At 43.9% G+C, this 23132-nt stretch overlaps 1 protein-coding gene across 1 annotated transcript in view; it reads right to left on the bottom strand.

The window, feature by feature from the left end:
* LOC126355286 (uncharacterized) overlaps nucleotides 1-19197 on the bottom strand; it is a 51643-nt gene extending 32446 nt beyond the window's left edge. The window contains exons 1-3 of the mRNA XM_050005575.1: nucleotides 19152-19197; nucleotides 18757-19083; nucleotides 399-684 (exon numbers count right to left, since the gene is read on the bottom strand). Of these exons, the coding sequence (XP_049861532.1) occupies nucleotides 399-684; nucleotides 18757-19083; nucleotides 19152-19197 (659 nt within the window). The remainder of the gene's footprint in view (nucleotides 1-398; nucleotides 685-18756; nucleotides 19084-19151) is intronic.
* Between the last annotated feature and the right edge of the window lie 3935 nt (nucleotides 19198-23132).

Raw genomic sequence — 23132 nt, 5'->3', positions numbered from 1 at the left:
AAAAATCATAAACCGCCTGGCGCGTTGAGACGGTGCCAAAATGGCTCTGAGCACTATGGGACTTAACATCTGAGATCATCAGTCCCCTGGAACTACTTAAACCTAACCAACCTAAGGACATCACACACATCCATGCCCGAGGCAGGATTCGAACCTGCAGAAACGGTGCCAGTCACAAGGCATGAAACTTCGGCCGGTGACTCGCACTGACATGAGAGTGTCCCATTGGCTGCTTCTTCTGCACTGACCAAAATCTGACACGTCCGCCCCTGCGCTGCCTTACACGGCAGACGTTAATTGCCCAGAAGAAGTCGGCGATTCCGTGAACCGGCCGCAGGTAATAAGGCGCCGTTCCTCTGAGAATGTTTGCGGACCGCCGAGACGTCCCGCATGCTAACGACGCGTCCGCGACCGCTGGGCGCACCTTGAATAGCAATGAGGTGGCAGGCGCAGCTGGGCGCCGCGGGGCACGCCAGCCAATTACCGCCGGCGTCGCTGGCGCAAGATCGTCGCGCCAGCAGCGCACTGGCGCCAGCTGCGAGGCGCGACCTTCAGGGGCCGCCGGGGCGAGCTCAAGGGCGCTGTAGCTGGAGCCTACAGCACTCTGCTGCGGCTCGACATCTGGGTTCTGGCCGAGGATCTGTACGGGTAGCGAGACAGGTGTATCACTGGGAAAATCGCTACCTGAAAAAAAAAGAAAAAAGTGAAGCACTCAGAAGGGGAGAAGGATATGAAACTTCACGGATTCAGAGGGTACGTCAAATTTACAAACAACTTGGCAGTGTGAGCCCTGATTTGGTGGTGAAGGGTGTCATATAGCTGTTGTGTACCCTCCTGAAGCAAGTTGGTGCACAACTGTTGTAACTGATCCTTGATATCCTGTATTATGAGACTGGGACAGATTTGACATCAGAGGTGGTGCCACATACGTTATATCAGGGATGTATTTGGGGATCTTTACGGCCGCACAAGTACCTCAACGTGACAGAGACACCTCACAGAGATACGTTCGTGCGTAGACGAGCATTGTCCTGTTGAAAAATGACATTCCTATATTGACACTTGAGATGAGACACATGAGGTTGCAGGATTCTGATACCTACAGTTGTGCTGTAATAGTTCTCCCAGCCACTACCAACAGTGAAATTAAGTCGTACCCAATGCCTGCAGACATAATTACGCTATGAGTAACACGGCTGTGCCCCTCCAAAACAATGGAAAAACGAGACTTCTCTTCAGGTCGCCGCCATATTCGCGACGAAGGCCATAAGGGGTATGCAGAACTTTGATTCATAGCTGAATACAGTGTGACTCTATTCTTCAGTAGTCCATGCTTTCTGACGACGGCAGCACTCCAAACGCAGCCATTTATGTCGTGGTGTTACCAGCAGCTAGTGCTACTGTAGCAAGAGCCATTTGTTCTTGGATAGAAGATGCAGATGTGAGTGGGTTACAACATGACTGCTGCACAATACATTGATGCTTCCTACTTTGTCAGCTATGAATGTTACACAAAGGATGTACTTCCATCACGATGAGGCAGTACTACATTGCAACATTTCTGTGAAGAATCATCCGAAAGCCATCTTCGGGAATCGAGGTGGCTCTGTAGTCTGGCCACCCAGGTCATATGAAGCAGTTGGCATATGAAACCGTTGCGGAACACAAGAGGACGGCGATGTGCTGCGTGGCGCATTCGAGCAGTGTTACTGGCATACTAAACTCACTTCTATGTAAATAATTCCTACCATCAGAAATTGCCGTTGGAGACCATATGCTATAAAAAAACTAGTACCCCCTTTTGTAGGTTTCCAGTTCACTCAAGATTTAGCCAGCCGGAGTGGCCGAGCGGTTCTAGGCGCTTCAGTCTGGTACCGCGTGACTGCTACGGTCGCAGGTTCGAATCCTGCCTCGGGCATGGATGTGTGTGATGTCCATGGGTTAGTTAGGTTTAAGTAGTTCTAAGTTCTAGGGGACTGATGACCTCAGATGTTAAGTCTCATAGTGCTCAGAGCCATTTGAGCCACTCAAGATTTATTGTTGCAACAGTGCATATGGAGTAGTTTCACAGATCAAGAGCACAAGCGGAACTGAGATACCGGACATCGATCCATGCTGAAACACCTATGTGCCTTTATGGGCGGCAATGCGGTCACTGACTCTGACATCCAGTCAATCATACAGATGGCGAATACTGTCCTGGGATACGTTATCTCATTCCTGCTCGACCTGTTCACGCAGTCCTGTAAGAGTTGTTGATTGACAGAAATCACTTTTTGTTCCTCATATCCCACACAGGCTCGATTGGAGAGACGTCCAGAGATCGTGATGACCACGAAAGTCGCAGCACGTCTTAGAGAGCATGTTGAGCTTCGCAGGCGGTGTGTGAACGAGCATTATCTTCTTGGAACAATACATCGCCTTCCAGTTTCAAGAATGGCAAAAAACTAGTCTAACAATGCTGTTCTTGAAACTGTCCACACCAGAAACATCAAAGGTGAGCAAGAGCTGTAGCTCATCGCACCCTAGACCGTAAGGACTGGCTAGGGCCAGTATGCCTTCGACGAATGCACTCTGCGAGACAGTGGTCTCCAGGTTTATGTCGTACATGCAGACGACCACCACTTGTGTGCAGGCAGACTCTGCTTTCACAGCTGCAGACTACAGCGAGCGATTCCACCAAAATGGTTCAAATGGCTCTGAGCACTATAGGACTCAACTGCTGTGGTCATCAGTCCCCTAGAACTTAGAACTACTTAAACCTAACTAACCTAAGGACATCACACACATCCATGCCCGAGGCAGGATTGGAACCTGCGACCGTAGCAGTCGCACGGTTCTGGACTGCGCGCCTAGAGCCGCGAGACCACCGCGGCCGGCAATTCCATCGTCCAAGTCATCCTCTGACAGCGCCAGTCGAACCGTGCACGTCGATAATGTGGCAAGAGTAGAAGACGGGTTAGAGGCTTGCGTGCCAGTAGTTCTGGGTTGAAGCCGTGTTCACACATCTGGGCTCACAAGGCATGTTATCTGTGCTGTGGTAGCTGTACAATCTGCCGCTGCTGCCCTTACAATACGACGTTCCTGGTGGGTGTCTGTGATGTGTGGACGTTTGGAACCTCGTCAATGGGTGCGAGAATGTTGACGTGACCGCTGATCGCTGAGAAACTGACACAGCAGGTCCAACTTCCACCATCCCGTCGCTCGGAAGGCCACAATTTGACCTCTTTCAAACTCGATCAGTTGACTGTAGGACTCTAGAGTGTGTGTATCTCCGTGGTATGCTTGCACGCTTACTACACACGTCTGCATCCCACTGAGGCTTCTGGCTGTGAGCATTCCCTATTAAAGAGTAGACACAGATGGCGCTCTGGTAAAGGGATTTCCAGTGAAAGTAGGGTTACATCAAGGGTCTGCGCTTAGTCGCTACCTCTTTGACCCGATTATGAATGTGCTGGTGAAAGATGTGAAGAAGGAAGTGCCGTGGAATATGATGTTTGCGGATGACGTGGTTCTTTGTGAGCAGACCTTCGACAGACTTGCAGAAAAGCTGGAGGATTCGAGGAAGGCACTAGAAGAAAGAGGAATGAAAATTAGCAAGAAAAAGTCAGAATATTTAGCACTGAAGGATGTGCAGATGAGGTCTCGCAAGATCCAGGATGATTAGCTGAAATCGGTCTGCAAATTTAAATACCTGGGGTGGTACATACAGAGGGACGGAGGCCTGGAAAGCGAGATACAACACCGAATAAATTGCGGTTGGAACAACTGGAGGAAAATGAGTGGAGTGTTGTGTGACAAGAAGGTGAGCATTGGGTTGAAAGGGAAAGTGTACAAGTCGGTGGTAAGGCCTGCTATGATGTATGGGGCAGAGACATGGCCAATCACAGTAGCCCAGGGAAGGGAGATGGAAGTGGCGGAAATGAGGATGCTGAGGTGGATGTGTGGAGTAACAAGGAAGGAGAGGATTAGAAATGAATTTGTTAGAGGAGCTGTGAAAGTGGGACCTGTGAAGAAAAAGATACAAGAGAGCAGTCTAAGGTGCTACAGACACTTACAGAGAAAAGGGCAAGAGTATATCGGAAACAGAGTTGAAGATATAAAGACTGAAGGATCGAGAAGGAAAACCGAAAATGAGGTGGAAGGATAAGATATCTGGGGACCTAAGGGAGAAAGGATGGAAGAAGTAAGAGGCAATGGGTAGAGTACTATGGAGGAGAAGGATCCAGAAGAGTAACACCGACCCTCCAGACGTGGGACAAGGCGACGATAAAGAAGAAATAGGAGACAGATGGCGCTTTGGTAGTTGTGCCGTCATGTTATCTGTTGGCGGACGACGTTGAAACCATTATCTGTACATCCGTTATCCCAGAAATGGCATATACCTTCGTCGGATCAAAATCGACTCTTCTTTAAAGGCTATATTTGTTTTCATGTTCTCTACCTCCTGTATTAATTTCAACCAAAGTTTGGAGCATACTGTACATCATTGTTCTCAGAAATGAATAACTATAATCGCGGAAAGACATTGAGCTGACTGTATTGCTTCCTCCCACAAACGTCTGAAAGGCGGTTTACTGACAGACGTTATTCCCAGGAACAATTCGCGAATGCAGCAGGGAAAGACGGAAATGGGAGTGGTACCAAAATTACCTTTTGCCGCACACCGTAAAGTGCCGGGAAAACCACAGGCGAAGATTGTAAAGTGCGAAGAAATAGCCAGGCCAGAGGCGGCCGTCACCAGTGGCTGCGGCAGGATGCGCGCCGCCGGCGAAGCCAATTAGCAGCCCATTAGCGCCCGCACACTATACATATATATGTGTGTACACATAGGCTGCTGCACAGGCGCCAGCCACCAACGACCGGCCACCGGCTAGCAGACTTTTAATTACAGCTCTAGGCCGGCGACGTCTGCTAGAGCTGTTTTACTGCTCCTGCCTTGTCTCCTTCCCCATCTGGAAGTACTGCGGACGTTCAGTAACTAGTGAAATTTGTTATGGGACATCTAGGAGCATTCCGGCTTCAGCCCCTATAGTTTCATGTTCCGAAAGGTGGCGCTGCTATATGTAGCCTCCAAAATGGTGCCTGTAACGGAAGTCCATTACAAGCAGAGAGCTATCACTGAGTTTCTCTTGTTGGATAGTCAAAGCATCGCAAATATTCATAGGCGCTTGCAGAGCATCTACGGAGACCTATCAGGTGAACGAAAGCACGTCGAGCCGTTGGGCGAGGCGTTGGTTATCACCGCAACAAGGTCGCGAATACACGTCCGATCTCCCGCGTGACGGCCGTTCGCACACAACTGTCACTCGTGCAACGTCGTAACGTGCGGACACTGTCATTCGACGTGATCTACGGATCACCAGCAAACATCTCGCTGCCTGATTGGACTTCTCTTTTGGTACTGCTGACACTAGTCCACCAGTGGGGGTAATGAAAGGTGTGTGCCCTCTGAGTTCCTCGGCGCTTGACAGAAGACCAGAAAGAGCAACGGCGGACCAACTCCGTCAAATTGCTTGCGTGCTGGGAGGTTACCAGTGACAATTTCTTGCCGAATATCGTCTCATGTGGCGAAGCATGGCTTCATCGCTTCGAAGCGGAAACAAAACGGTAATCCGAGGAGTGGGGCTACACCACCTCTCGTCCGAAGAAAAAGTTCAAAGCTTCACCCTCGGGCAGTAAAGACTTGGCGACGGACTTTTAGCTCAGAAGGGGCTATTCTGTTTAATGTCCACCCTCATGGTACAATGATCTACTTAGGAAGATTTTATGCTACCCTCAGCAAATTGAAGTAACGACTTCAGCCTGTTAGTGCATACAAAAACGAATACGAACTTCTCTTTCTCCGTGACAACGCAAGGCCTCATACAAGGCGGCACGACCGAGAGGAGCTCACAAAATTTCATTGCACTGTTCTACGACGGTCACTCCAAAAGAAATGCACACTATTTTTGTAAAAATACAGTTTTCATTTTGCATGTGTGAAAGTTTTCAGTGTGTAGATACATCCTTCCCGCTTGTTTTCAAACTTAGTTCAACCTGTGCCCGTGAGTGGCTCCGTCACAGCATGTCTTCAGGATGGCTGCTACACTTGACGTTCGTCAGAGGCAACGTGCTGACACAGAATTCCCGTGCTGTGAAAACGAGACAGTGGGAAACATCCACAAGAGGTTGAAAAAGGTGTATGAAGATGCTGCTGTCGGTCACAGTTAGTCGGTGGGCAAGCAGGTTACGTGATGAAAGCGGGCACGGCAATATTGAGGATTGTCCTCACAGTGGCAGGCCTCGTACTGCACACCCTCCAGACAATGTGCAGAGAGTTAACGAATTTGTGACTGCTGACAGACGCATCACAGTGAACGAATTATCACGCTGCTTTGGGATAGAGTAAGGAAGTGCTTGCAGAATACTGAAAGTGTTGGAGTTAAAAAAAGGTTTGTGCCAGGTGGGTTCCCAGGATGTTGACAGTAGCTCACAAAGAAACAAGAAAAACGGTATGCAGCGAACTTTTCTAAGAGTACAAGAATGGTGGAGATAAATTTCTTGGAAGAATTGTGACAGGTGATGAAACATGGCTCCATCGTTTTTCACCAGAGACGAAGAGGCGATCAATGGAGTGGCATCATGCAAATTCACCCAAGAAAAAAAATTCAAAACCACCTTGTGGACATCATGCCAAGTGGAACGACCTGAAATTCTGATGCATATGTGACCGCAATGAAGAAACTTCAAGCTCTACTTAGTCGTGTTCGACCACATCGCCAAAGCAGGATGTTTTGCTGTTGCATGACAATGCACGGCCACATGTCAGTCAAGAAACCATGGAAGTGATCACAAAACTCGGATGGACAACACTCAAACAGCCGCCTTACAGTTCTCACCTGGCTCCATGTGACTACCATCTCTTTGAGAAACTGAAAGACTCTTTGTGGACCAAGGTTTGAAGATGATGACTCCTTTGTGCACGCTGCCAAACATTGGCTCCAACAGGTTGGTCCAGAATTTCACCGTGCGGGTATACAGGCGCTGGTTCCAAGATGGCGTAAGGCAGTTGAGAGGGATGGAAATTATGTGGAGAAATGAAAATATTGTTCCTATAGGATGTATCTACACACTGTAAAACTTTCAAACATGTAGAATAAAAGGTGTATTTAAGAGAAAAAATAGTGTGCATTTCTTTTGGAGTGACCCTCGTAAAATCCGGATCTCGAAACTTCCGACTTTCATATGTTTGGCCCAGCAAAGGATGCACTCCCGGGAAGCAGTATGTGGATGATGGGAAGGTGGTACCAAGTGGGCATACAGGCCCTTCCAGTAAGGGGGCGTAAGGCCTTTGCACTGAAAGAGATTATTGTCAAAAATAAGATCTTGCAGCCGAAAGAGTCGCGAACAGCATGGTCTGTTGGATTCATGAATAAAACTGACCTGCTTTCAGCAAAAAAAAAAAAGGCGTGTTGTGTTACTTACTGGACTCCCCTCGTAGCTTGTAGTGACCAAACTCAGCTCCTCTTCCTGCTTCGATCACAGTTTAGATGTGGATAACATAGTCGTGCCTCAGTATCTCGGAAAGTTTGTGTACGTCTTCGAGACTTCAGATTTGTCAGAACCACTTTGCTTCAGAAACGAGTCTTGCACTGGCTGCTGGGCGAGCACGTCTACTGCACGCTGTGAAATTTTTTACTGTCACAAATGTTCGTGCCGGAGGCAACAAAACTGCTCGGTTAGGACGTGAGGATAAAAACGCAAGTCCTTCTGCTCGTGCGTGAATAGGCTGCTTGTGTTAGTGTAACGGGTCTTATCGTCGGCAGATAAGATTCGCCAGACGCAGGGAATGTAGCGTGCACAGTTTATAAACGGATAAGAGGCAGTTCTGTCGCAAACAACAAGGGACGTATCAGATAAGTATAATAAAAAGGATAGTGCCTTAAAAAGAGATTGTACGACGTACATCGACGAAAGTAAATCAGACGTAATGGAAAGAAGTCGAAAGATGTAAGGATGCCATGGAAATTAGATAAGGAAATGAGACACTGAAAATAGTAGACGGCTTTTGCTATCTGTAAAGAGAACAGATCTGACGATGTCACACGCAAAGAGAAAATGCAGATTGGAAATAGTACGTTTCTGTAAAAGAGAAATGTGCCAGAATCTAATACAATCATTTCATGTTTCCTGTCGTTCGTTACACTTGTTTTAACATTATTCATATTATATTCTTGGAGATGTTGTCCATCTATGCACCTGATTGACAGGTTTTTGTTTTGACGCCATATGCCAGTATCTTCCTTTTATTTACGAAATATTCTCGGTACCGTTTCTTTGGAATCTTTTTATCAAGTTGCTTCACTCTGGAATTGTACATTGTTGTCATGTACATTCCAGGATGTCCGATTGTCAGTGCTTAGAGTATATTTCCCGTAAACACTTCAATATCACTGTGCGTGCATGTTTCTTTGAAAACTTTGTGTTTTAGCTTCCATTGTACAAACCACTTTACATTTTCGAGTGCAAAGCGAGTTTTAGAGTTCTGTGGAAAACGACTTTCACCGGTATCAATGTAGGGCTGGGGCCCATGGATGTACATATTTGGACACATTCTAAAACGAAAGCATATGTGTTTTTTAACACAAACTTGGACCTCCTATATTTTTTCTTCAGCAATCCATAGCATGACAAAGCACATACACAATGGCGTTGATTGCATCGCAATATTCCCGTTACATACCGAGATATTAAGACGCGAAGCTGACGCTTGAAACACCCGACATGCGCTCCTAGCGCACGTCCTGAGGCTCAGGCGTGAACCCCATGCTGCACGTAATCGCGATGTGATTGACATGCGTAATCAAACTTCCGTACTTATGAAGACGTCCGAAACGAATAATACAGTCTGCTGCCATCCTGCATTGACGTCATACATTCCAGCAGGTATTTATCCCTTAGGCTGGGAGTGATGCGGTTCTGTAACATATCTGTGTACAACAACGTTAGTCGCGAAGGTAACTTCGCTTATCGTTAATCCGTTACTAAAAATGTAATGCCATTCAACGTTAAAACTTTACTTTACTGTAGATCTAGCGCAAGTGACAGTTAATCATTCACTCGTCATAGTAAAATTCATGTTGACGGTTTTAGTGAAACGAGCAAGTGGACTAAAAGTTTTACCTGTGTTTAGGTAAAAATGTTTTTTAATTGGGAAGTACAGGTAGGACATAGAAGATGAATGTAAACATGTTTAACCAATTACTTTTATTATCACATAATTATCAATGTTATGTTTATCTAATGCATTAAATGACAAATTGTTGCAAACAAATGTTTCTTATCATCACTGGGTAAAATGGCCCGTTGCAGAAACTTCCACTGTGATACCAGAACTTCATACTAAACATAGAGTTCACATCTCATGCTCAAATTGATGCCCATTGGCTTGCATACATAGGGTCACTGTGCGGATGAAGGATGCCCTACTTGGTGCTGCTGTTTCCTCTTTGATGGCTGTACAAGCATCAATAATGCGTTGCTTCATGTCCTCTGGTGTTGTTGATTCATGTTGGTAAACAGCATCCTTCACTGCTCCCCAAAGAAAATAATCCAGCGGTGTAAGGTCCGGAGATTTGGAAGGCCACCTAACTGGGCTACCTCATCCAATCCACCTACCAGGGCGTGCGCTAGCAGCGCATGTCGGGTGTTTCAAGCGTCAACTTCGCGACTCAATATCTCGGGATGTAATGGGAATATTGCGATGCAATCAACGCCATTGTGTATGTGCTTTGTCATGCTATGGATTGCTGAAGAAAAAAAATAGGAGGTCCATTGAAAGAAAACATAAGTTTGTGTTAAAAAACACATACGCTTTCGGTTTAGAATGTTTCCAAATATGTACATTCATGGGCCCCAGCCCTACATTGATACCGGTGAAAGTCGTTTTCCAGTAGCTGTTATTGTTCCAGAGATATTTTGGGTGGACAAGATATCTGGGACACCCTATATATATATATATATATATATATATATATATATTACCTGACACTCTCACATACACATAGTGGAAAATTAAACTTAACAGAGAAGGACAAAGAAAATTGTGTCTATTTGTTTAAAACAAAGCTAACTGTGTATTTCTAGAACGGTGATGTTCTTAAAATATCTGAGGGAAAACACATGTGACACTGGATGTTAGATACGTTTTAAAATAAATTTTCAGCATTTGTGTAAAGATGCTACACAATAAAAAAATCTGTCATGTTCATATTGTGCAGTGCCCTGGAGTGTACTGATGATTCTACAATATTCCATACATCTGCAGATAGTTTACGCTGCTACCCTTATACAATAAACCTTTTAAAAATACACTGATTCTATTAGAACAGAAACACAGATGGATCCACTTGATGTGAAATGGCATAGGGCGTTGTATAAATACATATATTTTTAGACTTAGGGCAGTGTTTATGTGAATACTTTCATTTGAATACTTTACTCCTCTGAAATGTAAAAGTGTTTCCAGTGGTATGGATTGTGGTGTATATGCACACATTCGTTTAAATATTTTACTCTTCTGGAATGTAAAAGTGTTTCCAGTGGCATGGATTGCAGCATTCCACACGTAAGGTTAGAACACATTAAGTCATCGTTCACAGGAAGTTGCAGTCGATTTTGTTTCATATTATCGGTTTGAACACGTTTTGTCTGTAGAATGGGTTCGTTTTGACCGATACTGCATCCATGCAATTGATTAACGTAGTAGATTTGTGCTGTGTTTACATATTACGTATTTAATTGAAATTTATTCTGGAAGCAGCTACTTTGATAATATTAGCATATACATTATTACGCCTAATACTTCCTTTTTCACAAATAATGGTGCTCTTAATGTTTCAACAGGTGTTATGTATACTTCCATAAACCCAAGTTGGTAGGCATGTTTCTACATCTACATTGGCAGGTAGGTGCACTAGCTACTGTGCACAAATGCTGGTAGCGAAGGCCACTAGAAAGTACCGTTGCAGGAAGACTGGGTCTGGACGACCACGTGTGAGCACTGAGAGGGAAGACCATCGTGTTCAGTGTGGCTCTGGCCCACTGTACTGCATCTGCAGAGCAATTTGAGCTACTGTTGGCATACAGTTACAAATTAATTACTTCAGGGACAGCTGCGACACCAGACACTCTGTAGCATGCATTCTACTGCCCCAAACTGTCGCCATTTGGGACTTCAGTGGTGTCGAGCGAGAGTTCTTTGGAGGGCAGGGTGGCGCTCTGTCGTGTTTTGTGATGAAAGCTGGTTCTGCCTCGGTGCCAGTGATGGCCATGTGTTAGTTAGAAAGAGGTCAGTTGAGGGCCTGCAACCAGATTGTCTGCTTTCTAGACACACTGAATAGCAGTATAAACTCCGATCTACACTACTCTGTTTGTGCAGGTTGTATAAATTCAGGGGCAAAGATACACTCGGGGGCAAATTATCCCCCTTCTCCTTCCCGTAACCCATTGTTATGCTAATTGATTTATGATCCCCTGAGTGTTGATTTATGGCCCCTTGGGGATAATCTGTCCTTCTGAGAAACCTCCCATCAGTTTCCCGTCCCCTACCTCCTCCTCCTACTCTCTGGGAAATCTCCAACCTCCCTCTCCCACGCTGATATAAACGCACTTCTGATACCAAATTAATAGACTAATTAATTTAAATGACCAAATAATAAAACCATCCCCATCTGGGAAAACCTCCAGCCCCCTCCCACTCTTCCCCCCTCCTCACCCCATCTGGAAATTGGTGGGAAAAAGCTGTGGTGGAGAGGAAGGATCTCATGACAACAACTGAAAATCACTCTCAGTAATAATAATACATGGATGCTTATGCTTTATTTAATCAATTTGTGGGAGACACAGCTCCCCCACTTGGTTAGAGCTCATGTCTGCACCCCTTTGCCGATACTTCCCCTGATGTAATAACTATAAACACCAAGGAATAGAATGAAGTACTGTATATTAGCCACTGTTTTGAGTTGCGTGCTTGTGTGTCCGTCGTCCTGTCGCCCCCATGGAGGTCAAAACCGGTGCAATGTCCCACTTACAGATGGTGGTTCTAAATACCATGTCGCCCGCCTTTGATCTCAACACCCCAAAGAAAGCATCTGGTGGTGGCATCTCTCTCAAGTGGCTACTCTGTATTTGTGTGAATGTATGCATGAACCAACATGATTGAACACGCAGACAAAAGTTTTCATCCCTTCTCAGAATACTGTGTTGCTGCTGGCTAAAGCAGGGGATAAAGGGAGAGCTGGCGCCATTGCTCAGAGGCTGGAGATACCTTAGTAGTCATAATACATACAGCAGTTCATGACATCTCGTCTTACAAATTTCAAAACTCCGCCATCTCTCTCCCCACGTAAACCACTACTGGCGGCTCAACTCCAACTCCAACTATGCGCTGTTCACATCCATCTGCCCAACGCTACAATGGCGAGTATTACAACAATGCCAAACAGCCACAGACTGCACACAGCACAACCAGTGATTTTTCATACAGAGCGCTATGTGGCGTTACCAATAAAAAAACCTAAACAGCCTACTTACACTATCAATTTACATGGGAGGAGGGGAGTAATAATCGTCCAGGACAAACAGTTGCCTTATTGAATCTATGCAAATTCTCATGTAAAACGTGGAGAATAATTGCAGCACATATGATCGAGAAGGTTGGCCAGTACGTACTGGGTATTAGTTTGCTATTCACGGGACTACAGGTGACGCGGTTAGGTGAACTGCTCCCTCGTACCCCAACTAACCGGTTTGGGAGGTTCATTGGTGGCTCACTCCTTTAGCCAGAAAGGTACAGTCGTTCCGGCCACCGGCTATCTCCGCTTTGCACTCGCACAATAAGAAAAATCATCCTAGGAAACAAGCCACACGTTTATCAGAGTAATTACAATTAAATATTACGATTGCAGCTCTAACCTGATGACATTCGATAATGAGCGAAGTATCGAAAATACCTCCTAATGGCGACTGTGGCTCTGGAAACATGAATTTCACACCTAAATCTACATCCTTGTTATGACTGGACATAATTTTCCGTTTGAAATCTTCATACCCCTACAATTGGACATACGAGTATGTTGCAATCGCAATTTTCCCTGTCAAAATCGGAGAATCTATTCTTGCCTTATGACCAGACGTAGCATGTTCTTCCCCCCCCCCCCCCCCCTATGTCATTTCGTCGCACGTGTCAAGACACTAACCACAATAACTTTACACTCAAACACATACGCAATTCAGACATGCAGTGCAATTATCGGTTATATGTGTACAGCGTCCGATAAGGTTATGATATGTTCACACTCGCGCTTTCTAGGTGCTTCTATTTTCCTGAGTTCTATGAAATTATTTAAATTTAGGACTTCCAGCAATCAGATTCGAGAACAGACTGCAGGTATTTTCAATCAGTGCTTCTGGAGGGCGCTTCATCCATACAAGACTCTCTCAAACAAGTGTTGTAAAGCACAGGCATCCAGCATTACGTGATAATCAACACCGTTCCCACGCTCGAAAGGATTGGAAAGACATCACCGATAGAGGTTGATGTACTGTAAGAAACATCGCAGACGATAATGCGAGAAAGAGGAAGTGAGAATCTGCTTAGGGGGGCCGATGATAGGACGTTATGCACGTCCATTATGTCACACCCATATTGCATGTCCTTGTCTTCACACTATAGCAGATACAATTGAACCCTTCCACTGCTAAAGTGTGCAGCTGTTTACGGCATGAATCTGTCACTCCTTACGGTCGACTGTACTCGTCAGTGCGTTGAAATCACAATTCCCCATTTCAAATCATATTCTCTTATGGTTAGACGTACGTTATATTTTACAGGAATAGTGGTCTGACTACTTCCCACACACCTCTGATGATATGTCGGAGCATTAGCCACAGTAAGTTTACGTTCCAACAGCGTAACGTTTCTGACGAGTAGAGTGATTACCATATATAGGTGTATAGCGTCCGAAAAGTTACGGTATGTCCGTACTCACATCAGCTGCGTGTGGTTATGCACGATCTACCATAGATTCCCCATAGCAAAACACTCCAGTTACATCGTCAATATCACATTTTTTCCTAGGAATAAAGGGTGCAATTACAGTTTAAAAAGTCTCGTGCCTTTTATTTATGTTACGTACGTTCTTGCATGATCATTGGGGTATGCCAGAGGAGAAAGAACTGATACCCCGAGCCAAGTCACAAACCGCTACTAACCCTCTCTAAATCCCATCGCGTTGCGACAGCAGTGCTCCACTATAATACGGTTGCCCACAACATTTAGAAGAATCGGTATACAGCTAACCTCTCAGCTCCCTTCTTGTCACTATCGCTTACCTGCCGGAATCCCAGGAATTTTCTGGCGTGTGAAGTAATTTTTATCGTTTGCAGTAGCAAAAGTATGACAGGGAATGTGTTGAAAGTAAGGGAACGGTACACATTTCTGTACAGAACCTTGATAGGCGGTGGGCTGTCCTCTGAGCCGTTGTTCTTTTGTTAGTGATTGAGCAGCGTTACATCGTCGAAGGCCGCTGCAAATGATCTTTACATTGCCACAGAAAAATAAATAAAGCAGATTCATAATAAATGCAAAGAAGCCGTGGCCTTATAAATCGCAGCTGTAAACGTTAAGAATTACGTGTGTCGTTGCATCCCCATCCCCTCTTCCGGCCCTTAGGGAAGAAACGTAATCAGTACTGTCACCAACGACCCTAGCAACCAGGAGAATTATGGATTCCCTACTAATATCGGTCACTGTCGAATATTTTTACTCGTCGGGACTTCTCATCGCCATCGTACACCTAGATGTGGTAGGGATATGGTATGATAAGTCAGATTAAAAAGAAAGAAAAAACATTTATTTCGTAAACAATTCACCTTAGTTCTCTACATCGTCTCCTTTGCTGCAAAATGCTGACTGCACCTATCATTTTCTCATTTGATGAAAATTTCTTTCCAGGAAGCCAAAGTTTCAAGTTGGGGAGTGGTTAGAATTCTCTTGGAACTAAGTCTGATGAATATATAGGATGAGGAACCAATTCGTCCACTTTCGGTATAGTTATCGCAGATGCGTGAGATTGTGCATTGTCATGTTGGAAGAGCTCTTTTTTATGTGCCTGCCTCCGTCTTTCTTCAGCCGATTATAACACCTCAGCGACCCCCTTAAAGTCAATTAAGATAGAATATCATAATATGAAGTAGGAAAGAGTTATCTTGGCAAATACAACATCTTTGCCGATAAGCTAACACCAAGAAGTTTTGATAACAACAACATTACTGAGAGTTTTTGTTATGAAAAGAGGAGGAAGAAACCTCAGATTTAATTAATGGACAAATATCCAAGTGATAATTGCAATTAATATCTTGAAAGCTAAGTCCTGGGTGATGTTAGTCAGAGATAACTTTTACGTGGAAGAGAGTTGTAAGCGCAACAAAGAAATTCAATGCGCCTACAATACTCTTTCACAGAAGAAGTCGCTTGCTGGCTCTCGTTCTGTAAAGACGTGTGAGAACAATTCTGTCTTAGTTATTGAGAGTACGGAACGCGACGAGATTGTTTTGCGTTCAGAAGTGCTTCTTGCGAGACGTGATTCACGAACTTCGGAAACTGATTTTCTAAGCAAAGACAGGAACTGATAGACGCGTTTAACCGTGCATAGCGGGTCAATTGAACTTTATTGACGAAACTAGTGAATATTGGACATGACTTTCAAATAGTTGGAACTAAAAGAAGAATGGATAGTATATCAAAGGACTGCACTCAATTAGTCTCGAGTAGGACACAATTACACGACTTCACGAAGATAATACAATTACGCTGAATTATCAAGTTGTCGTAATTGTCAAGAAACTTAATTTTAATAGAACTGACTTTACCAAATGCGTGTTCGTGTGGTGCGAAAGTTATAAAGTATTTAGTGGCCAAGGAACAATAAACTGTTCGTTCCAAGTGAAATAACAAGCGTGGACTACATTATTAAGTGATTTAATCAATGATAGTTAACTAACGACTGTTCAGCACTGACAATTTAATCTGATTATCAAAATACCTACTTCATTAATTGAAAAGAGAACTTTTGTACATTTTTTAAACATTACGGCGTAGGTTCACTCAGGCGTGATAAAAGAGTATCGGTGGATGTCGCTTCATACAGGTTCAATAACTCCATAGCAACGAGCCAACAACGTACGAGAAGACTGATAATTACAATGTTTCCTACAACTGGTGGTGTGTACGATGCAGATGAGATAAGATTTAACAACTACTGCATATCCGGGCAATGAATCATATAATCTTAAATAAGAAGAAGCATCCATCGTACGAGTTCGCATTCCTGTCTCCCGTTCTCCAGCGGGGATCTACGTCATCGCGCATCGTGTCTAACTCCACTGCGGGAGCTGTGGCAGTAGCAGCTCTACGGAGTCGACAATATGAGCATGATGTTGGAGTGCGGGGACGCCAGACAATGCTAAAGTGTCAAACGGTCCAACAACGAACAATAGGATCCAGTTATCGTTCGGCGTTTTACGAGGTAATCTATTAGGATTATATCTTGGAAATCCCAAAAACAGTGTCCATCACGTTACCAGCTGACAAAATTGCCTTTGCCTGAATCGTCGCACTTTCATAAGACTTTGTCAATTGTTTGACTGCCGTTTTGACTCTGGTGTGTAATGATAGACCCAGATTTCATCAGCAAACTGGCGCAAAAGTCTTCCCGATTGCAATTACATATCGCAAGATATTGTGTTGAAATGTTGTGCCGGATGCGCTTTTGGCTGGCAGTGACAAATCGCGGCAACAACCTCGCACGCGGCTTCTTCACAGCCAGCTGTCAGTGCAGGACACTACGCACTCGCTCAGTTGAGATACCTAGTCTCAGTACTCTCACGAAATTTTATGCGGCTGTTTTTCATTATTATAGGCCGCGTTTTGTCAATGGTTTCGTTTGTGGTCACCTCAACTGGACGGCCGCAGCGCGTTTCGTTTTTGGTGCTCGTCCAACCGCGTTTAAATTCATTAATCCAAAAGTAAATAGTCTTTAACGATGGCGCAGATTCCTCGTAAAGTACATCCGGTTCTGTTTTGATTTATGCGTCAGTCTAACTACTCACACGGAAATGTTTAGTAACAGCACGAAACGCGGTTGTACGCATTTTCAGTTGCAGTCGACGCACTGACGAGTTCAGACGGTTGTTAACAATGAACATTGTACGCTGTGCGTTGCTAAAATTATTTATATGGTCCTTGGAATAATGAAGCACACCAAACACGAAGGTGCAGCAGAAATGTTCCTACCTTTCGTGGCAGTTTACCAGACTTATCAAACCAGTCTCGTATCTTATTACTAATTCGAAGGCCTCTGTAGAAATGTTGGAACACATGAGGCAATACTGACCCTACGGCTTATCTTAGAAACTAGATTAAGAAAAGGAAAACCTACGTTTCTAGCATTAGTAGACTCACAGAAAGCTTTTGACAATGTTGACAGGAATACTATCTTTCAAATTCTGAAGGTGACAGGGGTAAAATACAGGGAGCGAAAGGCTATTTACAATTTGTACAGAAGCTAGATGGCAGTTTTAAGATTCGAGGGACATGAAAGGGAAGCAGTGGTTGGGAATGGAGTGAGACAGGGTGTAACCTGTCCCCGATGTTATTCAATCTGTATATTGATCAAGCAGAGAAGGAAACAAAAGAAAAATTCGGAGTAGATATTAAAATTCATTGAGAAAAAATAAAAACTTTAAGGTTCGCCGATGACATTGTAATTCTTGGACTTTGAAGAGCAGTTGAAAAGAATGGACAGTGTCTTGAAAGGAGGATGTAAGACGAACGTCAACAAAAGCAAAACGAGAATAATGGAATGTAGCCGAATTAACTCGGGCGATGCTGAGGGAATTACACACTTAAAGTAGGAAATGAGTTTTGCTATTTGGGGAGCAAAATAACTGATGATGGTCGAAGTAGAGAGAATATAAAATGGCAAGGAATGTGTTTCTGAAGAAGAGAAATTTGTTAACGTCGAGTATAGATTTAAGTGTCAGAAAGTCGTTTCTGAATGTATTTGTATGGAGTTAGCCATGTATGGAAGTGAAACATGGACGATAAATAGTTTGGACAAGAAGAGAATAGAAGCTTTTGAAATGTGATGCTACAGCAGAATGGTGAAGATTAGATGGGTAGATCACATAACTAATGAGGAAGTTTGTGGCACAACTTGACTAGAAGAAGGGATCGTTTGGTAGGATATGTTGTGAGGCATCAAGGGATCACCAATTTAGTATTGGAGGGCAGCGTAGAGGGTAAAAATCGTAGAAGGAGACCAAGAGAGGAATACACTAAGCAGGTTCAGAAGGATGTGGACTGCAGTAGGTACTGGGAGATGAAGCAGCTTGCACAGGATAGAGTAGCATGGAGAGCTGCTTCAAACCAGTCTCAGGACTGAAGACCACAACAATACCGTGTGCGTGTGCAAGAGCATTCACCGAAGTTTAATCGCAATCATATAACAGCATAATAACGCATACGGTAAAAAGTAACACATGTTCTGCCTTTGTAATTTTGGGTGTAGGCTTCAGTTTCTTCTATTCAAGATGTGTCATTGCCTTTGTCGCAATACGTAGTATTTCCGCGTTCTGTTAATTCTGAAAAAAAAGGTCTGACATCTAGTTTGTAGGGCACCCTGAAGCACCAATGGTGCCACAACAGCTCGCCCTCCAGACAAGGAGATCCGTTCTGGCAGCCCCGCATATCTGTGCGAGGACAGCGCATCTCAAACCAGACGGGGGCCACCTGTAAGCTTTCGGCGTCGGAGGCAGGGAGTAGGGAGCACGGAGAAGGGTCCAAGGGCCGCATTCCTGGTGCAGAGTGGAGGCCGTACTGCCCGCGGCGGCTCACCTGGCCACAATTCCCACGAGCGGAGGCGCAGCTGGCGCCAGGCAAGGCCGCGCCGCATTCCTGCGCCGGGCCCCAGACACCTGCTGGCGTCAGCGGCGGGGGCGGCGGTGGGGGTGGCGGAGGGCTCCGGGCTGCGCTGCAGGCTGAGTCACCTAAGCTGGCCGCCTCAAAAATCTCCAGCACAGTCGAGACGTCGTAATGCTCTTCTCACCCAGGTGAACTGAATCGCTCGCGAGCGCCATAATGGCGAGCGCCATTATGGGAGTTTAGACATTCAGAGAATTAAAGTCTACACTTGATCCACAAATATGAATAATTGAGTTCTAACATCCATTTTGTTTCGGGTGGTTTGAAACACCCATGTTCCATGCAGACATAAAAAGAACAAGAAATAGACAGTAACACGTGAAATATACAAAAATAAATAAATTACTGTAGTAGAGATAACATTATGTCACCCAAATAACATATGCTGATAATTATTGGACCATTTGAGGAGACGACATGCAAAGACGAACACGTCTGCTTAATGCAGTTTTCCAGAATTAACGTAAAACATGTTTCGCGCTTAACATATTTACAATACAACCACATTCACTTTGGTAGCAAAAGGCAGTTCATATCTGTAAATCAAGTTTACAGTGAAAATATTCCTTTGGAAAGTACTTTTAAATGTGAATGTGTTCTTATTCGCATGAACCATTTGGACGCGTTCCGCTTTTGGTGATTATTAAAAGCAGATATTCTGTTTTTTCGAAATAATTTAATAATATGGGATTGTTAGTCTACCTTGACGCAAAACACTTTTTTTATTTATTTATTGCCAGACTAGTTTCAGAGACAATATCACCATCATCAGTGGGTTCTTTGATTCTAAAACATGCAAAAATATAGCGCTTATAAACATTGTAAAGCATTATTACATGTGTACTGCTTGGGTACAAATACTGTTTTCTGTGAATAGTTTCATAATGCCTTATTTACTTTATAAATTACGTGTTTTAGAATGGAAGAACCTACTGACGATGGCGATATTGTCGCTGAAAGTTGAAACTAGTTTGGGAATGAATAGATAAATAAGAAAGCCGTTTTATATCAAGGCGGACGCACAAACCCGTATTCTTGTTTTCGTGCAAACCACGGACCAATGGAAGAGTTTCAAAATAAAATCATTGTTTTTACGCCACACCAGGCATTCCCGGTAAAGCTCTTCAACAATCTTCAGAAAACGACAGTGAAACTACATTAAAAAAACATGAACCTCCAGTACATCAAAATCTGCTCGTTCAACATCATTCCTAATTATATTAAAATTAATGTAAAGAACATGTCAGCTGCACCACAACATTCTAACAGAACAGCTGAAAGAGCTTGCCTTAAATATGAAATTTGCTCCCTATAGCCACAATAACAAGAATTGAATGTCAGCCTGTAGAAATTACACTATGAACTAGCAAAGCAAATCACCAGCTCCTCAATATTGTATGACCACACGACACACAAATCGATATTGCGAAAGAAATAGCAGAAACACGAACAGAAATTAAACTTATGAACGAAAACAGCTCTGGAGTTAAGACACACACACAACACAGATTCCATGAACGCTTCAGTAATTTTACTGATGTTATTGTTGTCGTCTTCAGTCCTGAAACTGGTTTGATGCAGCTCTCCATGCTACTCTATCCTGTGCAAGCTTCTTCATCTCCCGGTACCTACTGCAACCTACATCCTTCTGAATCTGCTTAGTGTAGTCATCTCTTGGTCTCCCTCTACGATTTTTACCCTCCACGCTGCCCTCCAGAACTAAATTGGTGATCCCTTGATGCCTCAGAACATGTCCTACCAACCGATCCCTTCTTCTGGTCAAGTTGTGCCACAAACTTCTCTTCTCCCCAATCCGATTCAATACTTCCTCATTAGTTATGTGATCTACCCATCAAATCTTCAGCATTCTTCTGTAGCACCACATTTCGAAAGCTTCTATTCTCTTCTTGTCCAAACTATTTAACGTCCATGATTCACTTCCATACATGGCTACACTCCATACAAGGCCCCGGGAGTAGACAACATTCCGTTAGAGTTACTGATAGCCTTGGGCGAGGCATCCATGACAAAACTCTTCCATTCAGAAATGACTCCATGACACTTAAATCTATACTCGATGTTAACAAACTTCTCTTCTTCAGAAACGCTCTCCTGGCCATTGCCAGTCTGCATTTTATATCCTCTCTACTTCGACCATCATCAGTTATTTTGCTCCCCAAATAGCAAAACTCCATCACTACTTTAAGTGTCTCACTTCCTAATCTAATTCCCTCAGCATCCCCCGACTTAATTCGACTACATTCCATTATCCTCGTTTTGCTTTTGTTGATGGTCATCTTATATCCTCCTTTCAAGACACTATCCATTCCGTTCAACTGCTCTTCCAAGTCATTTGCTGTCTCTGACAGAATTACGATGTCATAGGCGAACTTCAAACTTTTTATTTCTTCTCCATGGACTTTAATACCTACTCCGAATTTTTCTTTTGTTTCCTTCACTGCTTGCTCAATATACAGATTGAATAACATCGGGGATAGACTGCAGCCCTGTCTCACTCCCTTCCCAACCACTGCTTCCCTTTCATGTCCCTCGACTCTTATAACTGCCATTTGGTTTCTGTACAAATTGTAAATAGCCTTTGGCTCCCTGTATTTTACCCCTGCCACCTTCAGAATTTGAAAGAGAGTATTCCAGGCAACATTGTCAAAAGCTTTCTCTAAGTCTACAAATGCTAGAAATGTAGGTTTGCCCTTCCTTAATCTAGCTTCTAAGATAAGTCGTAGGGTCAGTATTGCCTCACGAGTTCCAACATTTCTACGGAATCCAAAATGATCTTCCCCGAGGTCGGCTTCTACTAGTTTTTCCATTCGTCTGTAAAGAACTCGCGTTAGTATTTTGCAGCTGAGACTTATTAAACTGATAGTTCGGTAATTTTCACATCTGTCAACAACTGCTTTCTTTGGGATTGGAATTATTATATTCTCCTTGAAGTCTGAGGGTATTTCGCCTGTCTCATACATCTTGCTCACCAGATGGTAGAGTTTTGTCAGGACTGGCTCTCCCAAGGCCGTCAGTAGTTCCAATGGAATGTTGTCTACTCCAGGGGCCTTGTTTCGTCTCAGGTCTTTAAGTGCTCTGAAACTCTTCACGCAGTATCGTATCTCCCATTTTATCTTCATCTACATCCTCTTCCATTTCCATAATATTGTCCTCAAGTACATCGCCCTTGTATAGACCCTCTATATACTTCTTCCACCTTTCTGCTTTCCCTTCTTTGGTTAGAACTGGGTTGCCATCTGAGCTCTTAATATTCATACAAGTGGTCCTCTTTTCTCCAAAGGTCACTTTAATTTTCCTGTAGGCAATATCTATCTTACCCCTAGTGAGATAAGCCTCTACATCCTTACATTTGTCCTCTAGCCTATCCCTGCTTAGCCATTTTGCACTTCCTGTCGATCTCATTTTTGAGACGTTTGTATTCCTTTTTGCCTGCTTCATTTAGTGCATTTTTATATTTTCTCCTTTCATCAATTAAATTCAATATTTCTTCTGTTACCCAAGGCTTTCTAATGGCCCTTGTCTTTTTACCTACCTGATCCTCTGCTGCCTTCACTACTTCATGCCTCAAAGTTACCCATTCTTCTTCTATTGTATTTCTTTCCCCCATTCCTGTCAATTGCTCCCTTATGCTCTCCTTGAAAATCCGTACAACCTCTGGTTCTTTTAGTATCCAGGTCCCATCTCTTTAAATTCCCACCTTTTTGCAGTTTCTTCACTTTTAATCTACAGGTCATAACCAACAGATTGTGGTCAGAGTCCACATCTGCCCCTGTAAATGTCTTACAATTTAAAACCTGGTTCCTAAATCTCTGTCGTACCATTATATAATCTATCTGAAACCTGTCAGTATCTCCAGGCTTCTTCCATGTATACAGCCTTCTTTTATGATTCTTGAACCAAGTGTTACCTACGATAAAGTTGTGTTCTGTGCAAAATTCTACCAGGCGGCTTCCTCTTTCATTTCTTTGCCCCATTCCATATTCACCTACTACGTTTCCTTGTCTCCCTTTTCCTACTACCGAATTCCAGTCACCCGTGACTATTAAATTTTCGTCACCCTTCATTATCTGAATAATTTCTTTTA

This window comes from Schistocerca gregaria, chromosome 3 (assembly GCF_023897955.1).
Source record: "Schistocerca gregaria isolate iqSchGreg1 chromosome 3, iqSchGreg1.2, whole genome shotgun sequence".
In the NCBI taxonomy this organism is placed as follows: Eukaryota; Metazoa; Arthropoda; class Insecta; order Orthoptera; family Acrididae; genus Schistocerca; species Schistocerca gregaria.
The sequence above is the reverse complement of the archived record's forward strand: the minus strand, read 5'-3'. Positions and strand labels throughout refer to the sequence as shown.